Source organism: Hemitrygon akajei, chromosome 13 (assembly GCF_048418815.1).
Source record: "Hemitrygon akajei chromosome 13, sHemAka1.3, whole genome shotgun sequence".
Lineage (NCBI taxonomy): Eukaryota > Metazoa > Chordata > Chondrichthyes > Myliobatiformes > Dasyatidae > Hemitrygon > Hemitrygon akajei.
Window position 1 is genome coordinate 38,637,748 of NC_133136.1, and position 15,875 is coordinate 38,653,622.

The window sequence follows — 15,875 nt, forward strand, 5'->3', positions numbered from 1 at the left end:
GGCTGTTTTCAGGCAAAGATGTATTTGGAAAGTGAGAGGCCTTCAAAAACAAAATTGAGAGAAACAAAAGCTTGTCTGTGCCTGTCAGAATAAAATGTAAGGATAATAACTGTAGGGAACCTTGGTTTTCAAGAGATGTTGAGGCCCTGGTTTTGAGAAAAAAAGGAGGTGCTTAGCAGGTTTAGGCAAGTAGGAACACATGAGGTGCTCATGGAGAACAAGAAATGCAAGGGAACACTTGTGTGGAATGAGCTGTCAGCATCAGTGGTGCTTGAGAGCTCCATTTCAACGTTTCAGAGAAGATTGGATAAGTACATGGATGGTAGGGGTATGGAGGACTATGGTCACAGTTCAGCTCAGTGGGACTAGGTAGCTTAAATGGTTTCTGCATGGACTAGATCAGCCAAAGGCCTTGTTTCTGTGCTGTACTTCTCTATGACTCTACCACAGCAACTAGACTCTCCTCCATGGACTCTCCATACTTCTCACTACCTCAGTAAACCAGCCGGCATAATTAAAGTTCCCATCAGGCAGAGGTTTAATAAGGCTGATAGCATGTAGCACCAGGCTCAAGGATATTTTCTACCCTGATGTTATAAGGCTATTAAATGTTTCTCTAGTACGATAAGATAGACTCTTGACCTCAGAGTCTACTTTGTTACGATCTTGCACCTTCTATCTTTACCTACACTGCCTTTCCCTGTAATTGTTTCACTTTATTCTGCACTCTGTTCTTGCTTTACCATGTTCTATCGCAATGCCGTGTGTAATGATTTGATCTGTATGAACAGTATGCAGTACAAGCTTTTCACTGCACCTCAGTACATTTGACAATGATAAACCAATCCAAATCCAATTAAATGAACAGTCTGACTGTCAGATGTTGACAGGATTATGAATATTATAGGTGAGGTAGCAAGAAATGGGTGACAATTTCCTCCTGACGGAAATAGAGCCAGATAAATGAATTTGAATTATCATTGTACAATTCAGCACGGATTGGTATTTGTGTTGCGAGCGTTTACTGGGGGGGCATTACTCCGTACTTACACCGAAGTATTGCACTATTGCCGGGGCGACGGCGGTTCACCCTAGGCGAATGGGGGTAAACTGGGGGCATGGAGGATACACTTGTGTTGTGCTAATTCTAAATGTATAGTGATGAATAAAGATTATAATTCATTTTCAGACATTGGTTCTTTGATACAACTTTCCCTATAATGCCCAAATCACCATATCCTGTGTCTTTCATTCTGATTTCCCAATCACGTCTCACCCTGAAACTCATCTATTGCTCAATCACTCTTTCTGCATCTCAGTTCCTCAGTTATCTTTCTGACCTCTGCTTTCGAGTGGCCCACTCTCTTCCTGATTCCCTCCATCCCACAGTTCATCAACTCTCAATCATGTTAATTGTCCCAATTTGATTTCATTCAACATGCAGCTTCCCTGCAGTGGCTGCCTTCAAAGTGTGCAACCTACAACTGGGGTTGGAAATGGGAATTGCAAAGTTTCTTAGACTTTTTCTACCATTCTGTGAAACATTTGGAGAGTTGAGATAATCGTTCAACTAAGGAGGCGTCTGGATATCATGGAGACATTAGACTTCTGTTATATAGGCAAATTAAGCTGAGACAATTGATAAATTGAGAGCAGCTGCTCCATCTCACAGTGCAGAGGTTCTCATTGAGTTAACCGTCCAATGGGAGGAAGGAGTGGAGGCTGCCCATGAGCGGAAGAGGCTGAAGTACTCAGTCCTAGCAGCTGAGTGTAAGACATGAGGCAATCATCTACCCTGACAAGGTTACCCTGTGATAGGGCAGTGACAGGAGTGAGGCTCAGGAGGCCCACCAGAGAGCAGGCTGAAGAGGCAGAAAAGGGCAGCTTTTGGCTGTGGCTGAGGAGGAAGGACATAATTGAGGGACCAACTAACCCCATTGGAAGTTGCAGGCGGTGACAGGGAGGCCCGTGTCACTGCTGTGCAACCAGGAGATGGACCAGGGCTAAGGGAGAGAAATATCAATGAGTGGTGGTCCCAGCTGATGACCCTGCAGCTGACCTGAGGTCACTGTTGAAGTTGTGACAGTTAGCAATGAGAAGCAGGAAACAACATCTTCCTGTAAATCTCATTCGACCATTTGTAATGCAAGAGGAGCATTCAGTTCCAAAGTTAAATATTTACTTGATAGAACAAGGAACTTCACAGCACCAGGCAGCCCTTCTGTCCATGAAGTTGCGACAACCTCTATAAAGCTACTCCACAATCAATCTGTAATATTTTAATGCAAATCCTAATGATCTCACAATCTGATTGCCTCCACTATCGACATCTCTATGGTGCAAAGCAAGTCACTGCTGCTAGTCTAAAATGTCACCTACGTGTGGTTCAGTTCACTTTCATAACTTGCATCAGTGGACAGGGATTTCACAAGGCAAGGAATTTGATAATTATTGTTTTTTATTGCACTTTGCAGTAACATTTTATGCAAAACAGAAAAGGTAAGGATAGAGGCAAGCCAGCCCTCTAGGCCAATTAACTGAGCATCAGTGTAAGTAAAGCAGAGTGAAGCAGGATTGTGATAACTCAGTACAGCTCTTCAGCATTCTTCAGCGGTCAACCAATTGTATCCCGAATCCAATCAATGTATTTCTTTGTTAGTAAAGTGTACACTGCAGGCGTTTGGGGATCTGGACATCCTTTTCTGCCAAAGGACACAATCCCAGTATACATTTTGTCGCATATCAAAGGGCTGCCTGAATCACCCTGGAAGAGAGAGAAAAAGATGAAGGTGACAATTGAGCAGAATTAGCTAAAGTGACAGACTGCAAACTGTCAGTTTGACATCACATCACAATTCATTATCCGTGCCCAGCTGTACCGAGGAGGTGTGAGTTACTTTAGGAGCAAATGTAGGTAACTGGACTCACAAAGAGTCTTTTCATGGAATGTTTCCCATGGCCTGGATTGAGTTTATTCCTAAATTAGCCATTGTGTAGAAAACCATCAGCCATCTGCAATCTGTACTTCAGTTTGACTTCAAATTCTGGTGGAATGTGGAAGTTCAGAATGAAACAGATGTCAAATGCTGGTGTAGCTGTCCCTCCACTCTGCCACTCGACTCTCCACTGAACCCAGCTCGTGCATCTGGCCAGATTCACTTTGTACCCGACCCCCTGCTTTTAAGCAAGACTAACTGACACAAGAACAGTAACCTCCTTCACTGAATGGAGTCACTGGCCTGTGAAACAACTAAATAACGGGAAATGGTCTATTAAATTTACTTTATTTTAACCTTTTTAATTATTTGCCTTTATGTTCAGTTGTCTTTAAACAATTTTTATTAAATATGCTTGTATAGTTTTTAATCATCTCTGGCATTTTTCACTGTGAGCTGTTGAAGGCTGTCAGGATATTCATGGAGGCAAATCCTCAGGATCCAATTCCTGATTCTGCTCGGCGTCCCGAGCCTGGCCTGTTTCACAGGGCACCTCATGGGTACAGAGTGTCAGACAGACTGATCCACTCTGTCCCAACTGGATGTTAGGATCAGACACAGCACTGGATCTAGCATGATCCTTATTTTCAAATTGACACAATTTAGAATAAATTCTCTTTACATTTTAGACATGTCAATACGTTACATTTCACTGGATTGACTCTGTTATCTTGCATCTGCCCATTTCATCATCACACTGACAGTAGACAAAGTTTATTGGTAGAGAAATCATAGTAAGTTATGTTGACATCTAAATTCAGGGCCTGGATATGAGATTCTAGAAAATGCAAGAAAATGGTTCCTCCATAATCAACACATACACATTTTCTTATCTGATTATTATTTTTTAATCCACCTCAGGATGTGGACATTACCTGTAAGTGTAGCATTTATGGCCTAATCTAGATTCCCTTAGCTTCCATAAGGTAATGTCTGGACTTTTTAATGCAACTGAGTAGCCCTTCAGAAAGCAGGTAAGAGTCAGTCACAATAACACTGAGGAAGGGTGGATAGTTTCAATCTATAGAAGGCACCAGTGAATCACTGCGATTTTTATACTTGAATCCAGTAGCTTTATAGAAATGTTACTGATAATGTGACTACACAGCATACTCACCTTACATGTATTCTTTCTGCCTTCGCTGTCACCAACACAGATCATGTCCTGGGTTATTTTAATTCGATACATGCCTTTGCATTTTCTGCGATCAATTACCTCGACCTCCACCTCTTGAAGTGTGTCAGAGTAAGTGATAGTTTTTGTTCTTCCCCATCCTGCCACGGTGCACGTTGTTCCAGATTTCATGTCGGTGATTCCTCGTTTGGGAAGGTTGAGTACTTTCACATACTGATTGATTTTTGCATCAGTCTCGAGCTGTTGACACAAAAACATTGATTCACATATTTGTGATTCTAAAAGTGAAGAATATCTTGAATGATCTCTTTACTCCTGAAGAGATTTGTTCGTTTATATATTTAAGTATTTCATTCTCCAGAAATCTGTACTTTGCAGATAAGCTACTTTCTTTTTTTTTCAGATGATCAGAGGGACAGAGACTCAATTAAAAATGACCAATAAATTTAAAGATAAAATTACATTTCATATGATGGAATCAATAATTCGTCATGAAAATTGTGGTGTGGATGATGGTGATAAAGCACTAATCCTACTGTGAAGGATCTTCAATATCTAACTCTATCTTTGTTAATGATGAAGCTCCAATAAGTCAGACTTAGCAGCTGTCACACTTTTAATTAAAGTTTATATTTAATTTAGTTTAAAGACACAACACAGTAATAGGCCCTTCCAGCCCAATGAACCCAGCCCCCCAATTAACTTACTAACCCTTTATATGTCAAGGACAAGGTTAACTGTGATATTGCCCAGGCTTAGACAGCTCAAGTTCAAGTTCAATTTATTGTCATTCAATCGTACACATGTATTCAGCCAAACAAAACAACCTTCCTCCTGACCAAGGTCACAACACAGTACATATACTGTACCTCATACACGTAACACATGAAGTAATATGACCACAATTAGATTAACAAATAATAAGTTGCACAGTTAAAAAGTAAAGAGTACGAGCTACTGGCGCTTCATAACTGATGAGACCTGGGTGGTGGCAGGGAGTTGAGTCATGTTACAGCCTCGGGGAAGAAGCTGTTTCTCATCCTCACAGTTCTTGTCGTATTTCTATCGAACCGCCTGCCTGACGGAAGGGAATCAAGGAGACTGTTGGACGGATGGGAGGGATCATTGCCAATACTAATATTCTCCACAATCAATAATTCTCATCCAAGTCACAAAAGCCATTCAACAGTTGTTGTTCAGTAAAGTAAACATTGCTAACAAGCAAATTAAAGATTTTAAACACTGTGCAAGAATGAGAAAAACATTCATACTTGCAGCAGCATGATATCATCTTTCATGGTCAGATTGTTGTATTTTGTAATGGGAATCTGCCTGATGATGCGCAGTCTTTGTTGACTTGTCTCATTCTTTGAACAAACATGGGCTCCAAGAACTGCTAGAAGATCCTGGTCTGATGCAATTGTTCTGTTACCAATCGAAAATAAAGATAATTATTTGCACTTTACTTAAAAAATAGTTTACAGAAATTCATCAAGAAAGCAACAATCAAATAGTAAACTTTATGGAAATATACAATTCAGCAACATTATATTTGGAATTTAATGTGCAGATTCCAAAAGCCAATCAGTGTCCAAGCAAGGGCCAAGACTATACTCCTGATTGAAATTGATTCAAAGTGTTCATCAGACAAGCTCATTGTAAATTACTCCTTGCAGATATGGTCAAGAGATTCAGTTGTAGTTCAGACTAAATATCAGAATGGGTAAGAAATGTGACCTAAGTGAATTTGACCATGGAATGGTTTTTGGTGCCAGACGGGATGGTTTGAGTATCTGCTGGTCTCCTGGGATTTTCGGGTAAAACATTCTCTAGCTTTTACAGAGAATGGTGTGATAAAGAAGAAAAATCATCCAGTGAGTAGTAGTTCTGTCGGCAAAAACACTTTGTTGAGGAGAGAGGGAAGATGAGAATGGCCAGACTGGTTCAAGCAGACAGGAAGTCGACAGTAACTCAAATAACCACGTGTTACAACAGTGGTGTTCAAAAGAGCATCTCTGAAGAGCTAATAAAGATAAATGCCAATAATACGGTGATACACATACTAATCAAGATGTGACAACAGTGTAAAAGCATTTATTTTATGAAAGCTAGGATTGGGAGCCTAAGCACTTGTATGTTAATCACAAAAAATTTTTTTATTCATAAACCACATAGCTTACATTTCACAGTGTGCTGCAGTTAGTACCCAGTTTGGTCTGATCAAAGCACCTCCGCAATAGTGAAAATATTTACTGTTCCGGTTAAGTCGTTGAAGAGATGCCATATAAGGTCTTGCATGCAGTTTGACTTCATGACCTCCGATAATTTCAGCTCCGGGATCTGCAATATATAGAAGATACTGACATTTTATTTCACATACATGTTTATTCACACACAGTTTATGAACATCACTGACAATGCCAGCAATTATTAGCCATCTCTAATTACCCTTGACAGGGACAACCCTAGAGTAGTTGTACCATGGCCTTGCACAGCAATTCGATTGTACAAGAGTGTAAGAAGGTGCAGAGAGTAATGGACTCAGCCCAATATGGCACTGGATCGGTCGCTGTAGAAAGCGGGGGGTGGGGGGAGGTAAAGATATGATTAGTGGTAGGTTTCCTTTACAGATGGTGTACATTGCGGAGGATAATGTGTTGGATGCAGAGGCTGATGGGCGAGTAGGCAAGGACAAGAGGGACTCTATCACTGTTACGGCTGAGGGAAGATGGGGTGAGTGTAGATGTACAGGAAATGGAGGAGATTCGGATGAGGGGAACATCAATAGTAGAGGGAGAGAAACCCAAAAGCATCCCGGGAATAGATGTGTGGAAGGTGTTAGAGGGAATTTTGGGATTAGCAATTTACATTTAACAAATGACTTTGGTTACAAGTGTCCGTATCTGAATATGCATTGTGGATTTAATTTGGAGAGCATCTCTGAACAATGGGTTCATAAAAGTCATGAATCCCAGACTAGACAATGTTGATAAAAATTCATTAAAATCAGATATCTGTGGTGTGCATGCAAATCAGGAGGTGTGAAGTTTGTGTGTAGTTTCAAAGAAAGTATTATTCATACATTGTAAATATAAAGTTGTCCTTTGATGTTGAGCACATAAAATATTGAGCCCCATGTTGGGCCTGGAGATCTTTCGACCAAAAGCGTCTCCGAATGATGCCTGCTGCACCTTGTTTTGTTGAATAAGGAAGCTGCTTTGTATCTACCAGTAATTTTCTCCAGCGATTTCATTCACGCAACTACATTTGGTGTCAGGAGTGGGATACCTTCCTGACCCATCGTGTGGCCAGTGATTTCAGCAGTCTAAGTGGGTGAGTATTTTAAGAAATAGCACTTAAACTTGGATCTGTTCGGGTCGGTGGTACACGGGGAACGCGAGAAATCACAAACACGGAGAGCTGAACTGGTAGGTATAAATGTGGTGTGTGTGTGTGCATGTTTGTTTATGTAAGAGACAAAACTTTGCGTGTTAATTTGGTGAGACAAAGCCACCAGTTGTGAAGGGTGGTTACCGACGTTTCACGACGCCAGAGTGGGGAAGTGGAAACTCATTCGTTCGAGGAGCTGCATTTCAGAGTACACGTTTTGCGAGTGTGATGTGAAGGAACACAACAGACGTCATGAGTTCAGGTACTCAAAAGTGGCAGATTGCGGAGTACATACTCTGCGGTTTTAAGGAAGTGCTGTTTAGCTGGTACCCGTCATTTCTATTTCACATAGTGTGGGAATTATTGTGGAGATATTTCAGGGAGAGGTTCACCAGATGCACACTAAAGATATACACATGTTGGTAAAAGCGAAGTGCCCAAGGAATACGTGGAACCGTCTGGCCCAGGGGGTGCGGGATGGTCCATGGGCAACTACTGGGAACGCCAAACAATGAAGAAAGATATCGCTCTTTTAAAGGGGAAGTGAGGCAGCGACTGGGGGGAGGTGGGAATAACCGGGGAATGATAATGGCAGTGAGCTGATGAGACAGTCATAGAAACATAGAAAACCTACAGCACGATACAGGACCTTTGGCCCACAAAGCTGTGCCAACCATGTCCTTACCTTGGAACTACCTAGGCTTCACCCATATCCCTCTATTTTGCTAAGATCCATGTAGCCATCCAGGAGTCTCTTAAAAGATCCTATCATTTCCACCTTCACCAACGCCGGCATCCCATCCCACGCACTCACCACTCTCTGCGTAAAAATCTTACCCCTGACATCTCCTCTGTACCTTCTTCCAAGCACCTTAAAACTATGCCCTCTCCTGCTATCTATTTCAGCCCTGGGGAAAAGCCTCTGACTATCTACATGATCAATGCCTCTCATTATCTTGTACACCTCTATCAGGTCACTTCTCATCCTCCATCGCTCCAAGGAAAAAAGGCCAAGTTCACTCATCCTATTCTCAATAGGCATGCTCCCCAATCCAGGCAACACCCTTGTCAATCTCCTCTGCACCCTCTCCATGGTTTCCACGTCCTCCCTGTAGTGAGGTGACCGAAGTTTGGCACAGTACTGCAAGTGGGGTCTGACCAGTACCCAACACAGCTGCAAAATTAAATTCAACAGCTTCTCATTAATCCTCAAGATAATAGTACTTAGTTAAAAATTAAATATTACGAAGTAGATTTACAGGAGAAATTGATAGTAGTACAAGGAGACAGAAGAAACAGCAGATGCCACAGGCTGGAGAAACAATAAGCCGACACTTCTACAATTTCCTTCCCTCCATAGATGCTGCTTGACGTGTTACTCATTGAAATTTTGTAACCACATTTTATATAGTTTTCCTCTCCAAATTAGAAATAAAATTACAAGGAAAATCAATGAAGCAGACATCTATTGGCATATATAGAAGATAAATATTAATGTAGCTAAAACAGTAAATGTACAGTACTTACCATAAACCATGATATAATCTGCATCATAAATTAAATATAATTAAAATAAATGCTTTCGTGAATATAAAGTATTTAAGTATTCTTTATTTTGCTACTTACACGCTGGAGCTAGGAAGACGACAATTAACAAAACAAGTGGATTGTACAGTGAAGGATTCATCGTTGTTTCTTTTGTGATAACACCAAAGTTATTGAATTTATACTGAAATTAGAGGGAAGTGGTTTATTTATTTGTGTCCCACCAACACCCTAAACCAATAATGAACGTGAAGATTTGCAAATCGACTGTTCTGAATCAACATCACATGACACGGTCAAAGTGAACCAGAAATTTTCAACAAACATTATGGGTTTCTGAGAGGGATTACTTTTAATTCTGATGTCCATCTCCTTACATTTCATTGAAATCCTGTAACCTGAGAACATGTAGAAAATATCTATTCAGATCCTATGTGAATACATACTAAATGTCTTAACAGACCAATTAAATTTGAGAAACATTATTTGAATATGCCACTTTATTGCATTTACTTTCAAATATTGAGAATCCAAATCCAAATGATATTATTACACTGGATTAATATAGATGGTATCCTTTTATTCACAGATCTATGAAGATTGTAAAGAGCCGATGGCAATATCCATCACCCAGATGGTAGTTGGGGATATGTTTGTTGGAATGAAAGAGCCAATAACACCAGACATCAAAGATTTTGCTTCCTGAATACTGTCTTATGGATTTTGGGCTGCAGATAATTAATATCACCATGAAATATGCCTAACATGCAGCATTTCTTGAAATCTCCAGTATTTGTTATTTCTGTTCAAAGGTACATTTAATGTCAGAGAAATGTATACACTATACATCCTGAAATGCTTTTTCTTCACAGCCATTCACAAAAAGAGGAATGCCTCAAAGAATGAACGACAGTCAAATGTTAGAACCCCAAAGTTCCCCCAACTCCCCTCCCTCCTGCACATAATCGGCAGGAAACAACAATACCACTCCCCCACCGGCAAAAAAAGCATCGACACCCACCACCGAGCACTCAAGTGTGAGCAAAGCAACAGTAAAGACACAGACTTGCAGTTACCCCAAAGACTCACGTTCCACCTGGTATTTGACATACCACAGGCTCTCCTTCTCCCTAAGAAAGGAGAAAGCGCTGTCTCCGTTTTCACAGCGAGTGGGGATACAAATCAAACAGCTCGCTGGTGTACGATGTCAAAAGTTCATTACTTCACTTTTTTTTTAATCTCTGTGTCCAAAGATCTGGGCACACAGCCAAAGATAACCCGACTCCCCCGACAACACACGGGTCTCCTGCCGTGACACCCCTATCTGACCCCCTGATTATAGAGTCCCCTATCACTGCTGCCATCCTCTTCCTTCCCCTACCCTCCTGAGCCACAGGGCCAGGCTCTGTGCCAAAGGCGTGACCACTGTTACTTCCCCCAGGTAGGCCGTCTCCCCCAACAGTACTCAAACAGGAGTACAGTACTTATTTTTAAGTGGGACAGTCACTGGGGTACTCTCTACCATCTGCCTCTTGCCTTTCTCTCTCCTGACTGTTATCCACTTCTCAGTCTCCTGGGGTCCTGGACTTCCTGCCTTTAGCCCCTCTCTATCACCTCCTCACTCTCTCTGAACGTACGAAGGTCATCGAGCTGCAGCTCCAGTTCCCTAATGCAGTCCCTAAGTAGCTGCACTCAACGCACCTGGTGCACATGTGGTCATCCGGGAGGCTGGGAGTCTCCAGGATCTCCCACATCTGACACCGAGCACAGAAAACTGGCCTTACACACATACTCTGTCTGTATTCTAAACAGATAACCTACTTCGCCTCGACCCCTTATCACTGGAGCCATGTTGAGCCAAAGCCTTCTCTATCTCCCTCTACTCCATCGCCCACTCCTCCGATGCCCGCTCTGTAAAGCTGTCTTCTTTTTAAACTCTTCCCGCTGTTCTCACTGGCCGACCTCCATGCGTTTGCACAGTCATGCCCCGTTCAAACCACTCCAGCCATGGATTATGCAGAATGTAAATACTGAGTGTATGAGGAATATTCAGGATTGGATAATCCAGGGAGAGACGACCCAGTCTTCCTAAAAATTCTGATGGAAGACCTGCGCTCAGCCCACCAGGAAGGTTTAGATTTCGGGATAACAGTGGGGTCGGCCTACTCTGTGATAGTTCTGTGGGCCTGTGAGATAGACCGAAGAAAGTGCAAGAGAAATTGTAAAGCAGCTGTAGTAGATGCAGCTACTGTGATGTGTTCTGTTTGCCATTGGCCAGCTCACGGAGCATGGAACTGTTCGAGTAGATGTGGGAGGGTAAAGGAGTTCATATGCTACAGATGTGACCGATACGGACATACACAGTTGAAGGTAGTGTCCAAAACAGAGGAAAGAGGAACAAGTGAATGTCACAGCAGACAAGTAATTGCTCACCCCATCAACACCCAGAATGACCAAACTGACTGTCGATCAGATCCTAGAACTGTGAAGACGCCGCCTGGGTCAGTAAAAGATGTGGCAATGGCCACCACTGCCTGCGCTGGTGACCTGCAGATGTTCGGGTGTAGTGAAGGAACTAAAACACCTGGGGAACTCAGAGAGACTGCGGCAACTACTAACTCGACTACATAGACAGTAAACAAACCCGATGGATCATATCCAATAACAAAAGACGATCCAGCCCTTTAAAAATCCACGCCGAGATTGCACCCCATTGTGGCAAGACCTGCAACAATCCTGAATAGCTTGTCTCCACAACATACAGATTTTTTCAGTCCTGGAATTGGTAATGGATTTTGCAGGCTCCCCTTGACACCTGAGTCCCAAGAACGATTTGCCTTCACCCTGGGTGGGCAGCAGTATACATGGACCAGACTCCACCAGGGTTTCCACAATAGCCCAGCCATTTTTCCATAAGGTCGTGGCACAGAAAAGCTCTATCTAATGCTGTATGGATCGACCAGCTTAGACAATATGCAGATGATCTACTAATTGCTTTGGAAGATGAAGCAGGTTGTTTAGGGGCAATAGCCAGTGTTTTAGAGATACTGCAAGACAAGGGGGGTTTAAAATCAGTTCACACAAGGCCCAGATAGGAAACCGTACACTACCTAGGCTACACCATTTCCCAGGGTCAGATGACAGAGACTCAGCAAACAGACTCTTGCCCCACCCAGTAAACATTAAGGGGGTGAGGAAAGTAACGGGTCTATTTAATTACTGTCGTAATTTCATTCTAGGGATCTCAGCACTACAGCACCTGATCTAGGCCTTGATTAAAGGAGGGAAGTCCCCTCTGGAGGAAGTGAGTTGGGAGCCAGATGAGAAAAGGGCTTTTACAGATATCAGGAAAGCCCTGGTCTCTGCACCTGAGTGAGTATTACCCGATGTGGCTCGCCCCTTTCACCTGTATTGCAGCAACGAGGGAGGGCACTTCGACACAGTTGTGCTGCAGCTCCATGGGGAAACAAGAAGACCAGAGGCCTATTATTCAAACAGACACCCGTTGCTGAAAGACGTTGGTAAGGGCATAAATCTACAGCTGGCAGATCAGTCACAGCCAAAGGGACCCTGGGGAAACATCCAGATTGACTTCTTGGGACCCCGACCCAAAAGCAGGGGGAATAGCTACAGTCTAGTAATTCCTGATCACTTCAGCCGGTGGGTAGTGGCTTTCCCAACAAGGATGGATTCTACCGCATGGATTCCAGTTCAGGAAATCCTCCCAAGGTGGGGAACCCCAGTCCAGCTGGACTCGGATCAGGGAGCACATTTCACAGGGAAAGTGATGAAGGAAATATGCCAACTGTTAGGGGTGGATGAGATCACAGATGGTAAATCTCCTTTCCACTCTCTCTATAGTTTCCACATCCTTCCTGTAGTGAGGTGACCAGAACTGAACACACTACTCCAAGTGGGGTCTGACCAAGGTCTTAGATAACTGTAACATTACCTCATGGCTCTTGAGCTCAATCCCATGGTTGGTAAAGGCCAACACACCATGCACCTTCTCAACAACACTGTCAACCTACACAGCAGTTTTGAGTGTCCTATCAATATGGACCCCAAGATCTCTCAGATCCTCCACACTGCCAAGAGTCTTACCATTTATCTTATATTCTGTCTTCAAATTGGACCTACCAAAATGAATCACTTCACACTTACCTGAGTTGAAGTCCATCTGCCAATTCTCAGCCCAGTTCTGCATCCTGTCGATGTCCCACTGTAACCTCTGAAAACCCTCCAGAATATCCAAAACACCCCCAACTTCTGTGTCATCAGCAAAATTACTAACCTACCCTTCCAATTCGTCATCCAGGTCATTTATAAAAATCAAAAAGAGGAGGGGTCCCAGAACAGATCCCTGCGGAACTCCACTGGTCACCGACCTCCATGCAGAATACAAACCATCTACAACCACCCTTTGCATTCTGTGGGCAAGCCAATTCTAGATCCACAAATCAAGGTCTCCTTGGATCCCATGCTTCCTTACTTTCTGAAAGAGGCTTGCATGGGGAACCTTATCAAATGCCTTACTGAAATCCATATACACTACATCCACTGCTTACCTTCATCAATGTGTTTTATTACTTCCTCAAACAATTCAATCCGGCTTGTAAGGCTTGACCTGCCTTTGACAAAGCCATGCTGACTATCCCTAATCAGATTATGTCTCTCCAAGTGCTCATAAATCCTGCCTGTCAGGATCTTCTCCAACAATTTGCCCACCAGTGAAGTCAGACTCACTGGTCTATAATTTCCAGGGTTATCTATACTCCCTTTCTTGAACAAGGGAACAACATTTGCAAACCTCCAATCCTCTGGTACTTCTCATCACAAGATCATCGTAAGAGGCTCAGTAATCTCTTCCCTCAGTTCCACCGTAGCCTGGGGTATATCTCATCCGGTCCCAGTCACTTATCTAAATTAATGCTTTTCAAAAGCTCCAGCACATCCTCTTTCTTAATGTCTATTTGTTCAGGCATTTCAGTCCGCTGCAACTCATCCCCAGAATTGCCAAGGTTTTTTATCCCTGGTGAATATTGAAGCAGAGTATTCATTATGTACCTCCGTTACTTCCTCCGACTCCATGCACATGTTTTCACTATCATATCTGATTAGCTCACACGACTCATCCTCCTGCTCGTCACATACTTGTAGAATGCCTTGGGATTTTCCTTAAAACTGACCATCACGGCCTTCTCATGGCCTCTTCTGGCTCTCCTAATTTCATTCTTAAGCTCGTTCCTTGTAATTTTCTCGAGCTCTAACAGTATCTAGTTTCTTGAGCTTTTTGTAAGCTTTTCTTTTCTTCTTAACTAGATTTTCTACATACTTTGTACATCTTGGTTCTTTAACTCTACCATCCTTTCCCTGCCTCAATGCAACATTCCTATGCAGAACCACATGCAAATGTTCCCTGAACATTTGCCACATTTCTGCTGTGTATTTCCCTGAGAATATCTGCTCCTAATTTATTCTCCCAAGTTCCTACCTAATAGCATCATATTTCCCCCTACCCCAATTAAATGTTTTCCCAAATTGTCTGCTCCTATCCCTCTCCAGCACTATGGTGAAGGAGGTAGAGTTATGGTCACTATCTCCAAAATGCTCTCCCATCAAGAGATTTGACACCATACCAGATTCATCTCCCAATACCAGATCAAGTACAGCTTCTCCTTGAGTTGGCTTATCTACCTATTGTGTCAGGAAACCTTCCTGAACACACCTAACAAACTCTACCCCATCTAAACTCCTAGCACTAAGGAGATGCCAATCAATATTACGAAAGTTAAAATCTACCATGACAACAATCTTAATATTATTGCACAATTCCAAAATCTGCCTTCCTATCTGCTCCTCAATATCCCTGTTACTATTGGGGGCTCTATAGAACCACCCAGTAAGGTTATTGCCCCTTCCTTGTTTCTGACCTGCACCCAGAATGGCTCAGTAGACAATCCCTGCATGACATTCTCCTTTACTGCAGCCGTGACACAATCTCTAATTAGCAATGCCACGCTCACACCTCTTTTGCCTCCCTCTCTGTTCTTTCTGAAACATCTAAAGCCTAGTACTCTGTAATGAAGGCTGGTTGCTGAGCTGAATAACGTAGAATAGAAAAGATATTGGCAAAAAATAGATGGGGAGGGATTTAAGTTAACAGAGACAGCAGGTTCCACAACTTCGATAGCATGGCAGATTGAGAAGGACTGCACATGGCTTCTGAAGACAGTCACCCCCAGCCCGAATGGGGAATGAATAGAAATGAGCTGGACCCTTTCAGCATTCATTCAAATAGAGACCACACCATCTCCTTCCTGTACATCGACGAGAGGGCCTGTGATGCACTTGCTGGTGCCCCGGGAAAGAGAGTGTTTTAGCTTGGGGTAGGGGATGGGTGGAGTTCTGAGCAGGGCATTTTTCTGCCCGATTTGAGTAGATCCTCCTTTAGGTTGGTGCAAATTTATTTTTGTCCAGGAGGATTAAGACGAGGGTATGCTAGAGCGATTTCTGGGTTTAGCAAAAATGACTTTGGCTACCAGTCTTCACATCTGAATATGTATTGTGGATTTAATTTGGAGTGAAACTCAGAACAATGGGTTGCTAAAAAAGCTGTGAATCCCAGACCAAACAATGCTGATTAAAGTTCATTTTGATGTCTGATGTGGCTGCCAATCAGGAGGTATGAAGTCTGTGCATAGTCTCAAAGAAAGTATTGTCCATCTATCGTAAGCATGGAGTTGTCCTTTGATGTTTAGCACATAAAATATCGAGCCCTATGTTGACCCTGGACACCTTTCGACCGG

General features: G+C 42.7%; 1 protein-coding gene across 2 annotated transcripts in view; it reads right to left on the bottom strand.

Annotated features, from left to right (window-relative positions):
* Window positions 1–2,440: 2,440 nt before the first annotated feature.
* The window catches only part of LOC140737780 (granzyme K-like), a 29,162-nt gene continuing 15,727 nt past the window's right edge, over window positions 2,441–15,875 (bottom strand). The window contains exons 1-5 of one of the 2 annotated variants that reach the window (XM_073064415.1): window positions 9,148–9,236; window positions 6,312–6,471; window positions 5,403–5,556; window positions 4,114–4,371; window positions 2,441–2,764 (exon numbers count right to left, since the gene is read on the bottom strand). In XM_073064415.1, coding sequence (XP_072920516.1) covers window positions 2,615–2,764; window positions 4,114–4,371; window positions 5,403–5,556; window positions 6,312–6,471; window positions 9,148–9,208 — 783 coding nt within the window. In that variant the 5' untranslated portion in view covers window positions 9,209–9,236 and the 3' untranslated portion in view covers window positions 2,441–2,614. Of the gene's footprint in view, window positions 2,765–4,113; window positions 4,372–5,402; window positions 5,557–6,311; window positions 6,472–9,147; window positions 9,237–15,875 lie in introns of those variants that run through there. The other variant, XM_073064416.1, reaches the window with a different exon arrangement.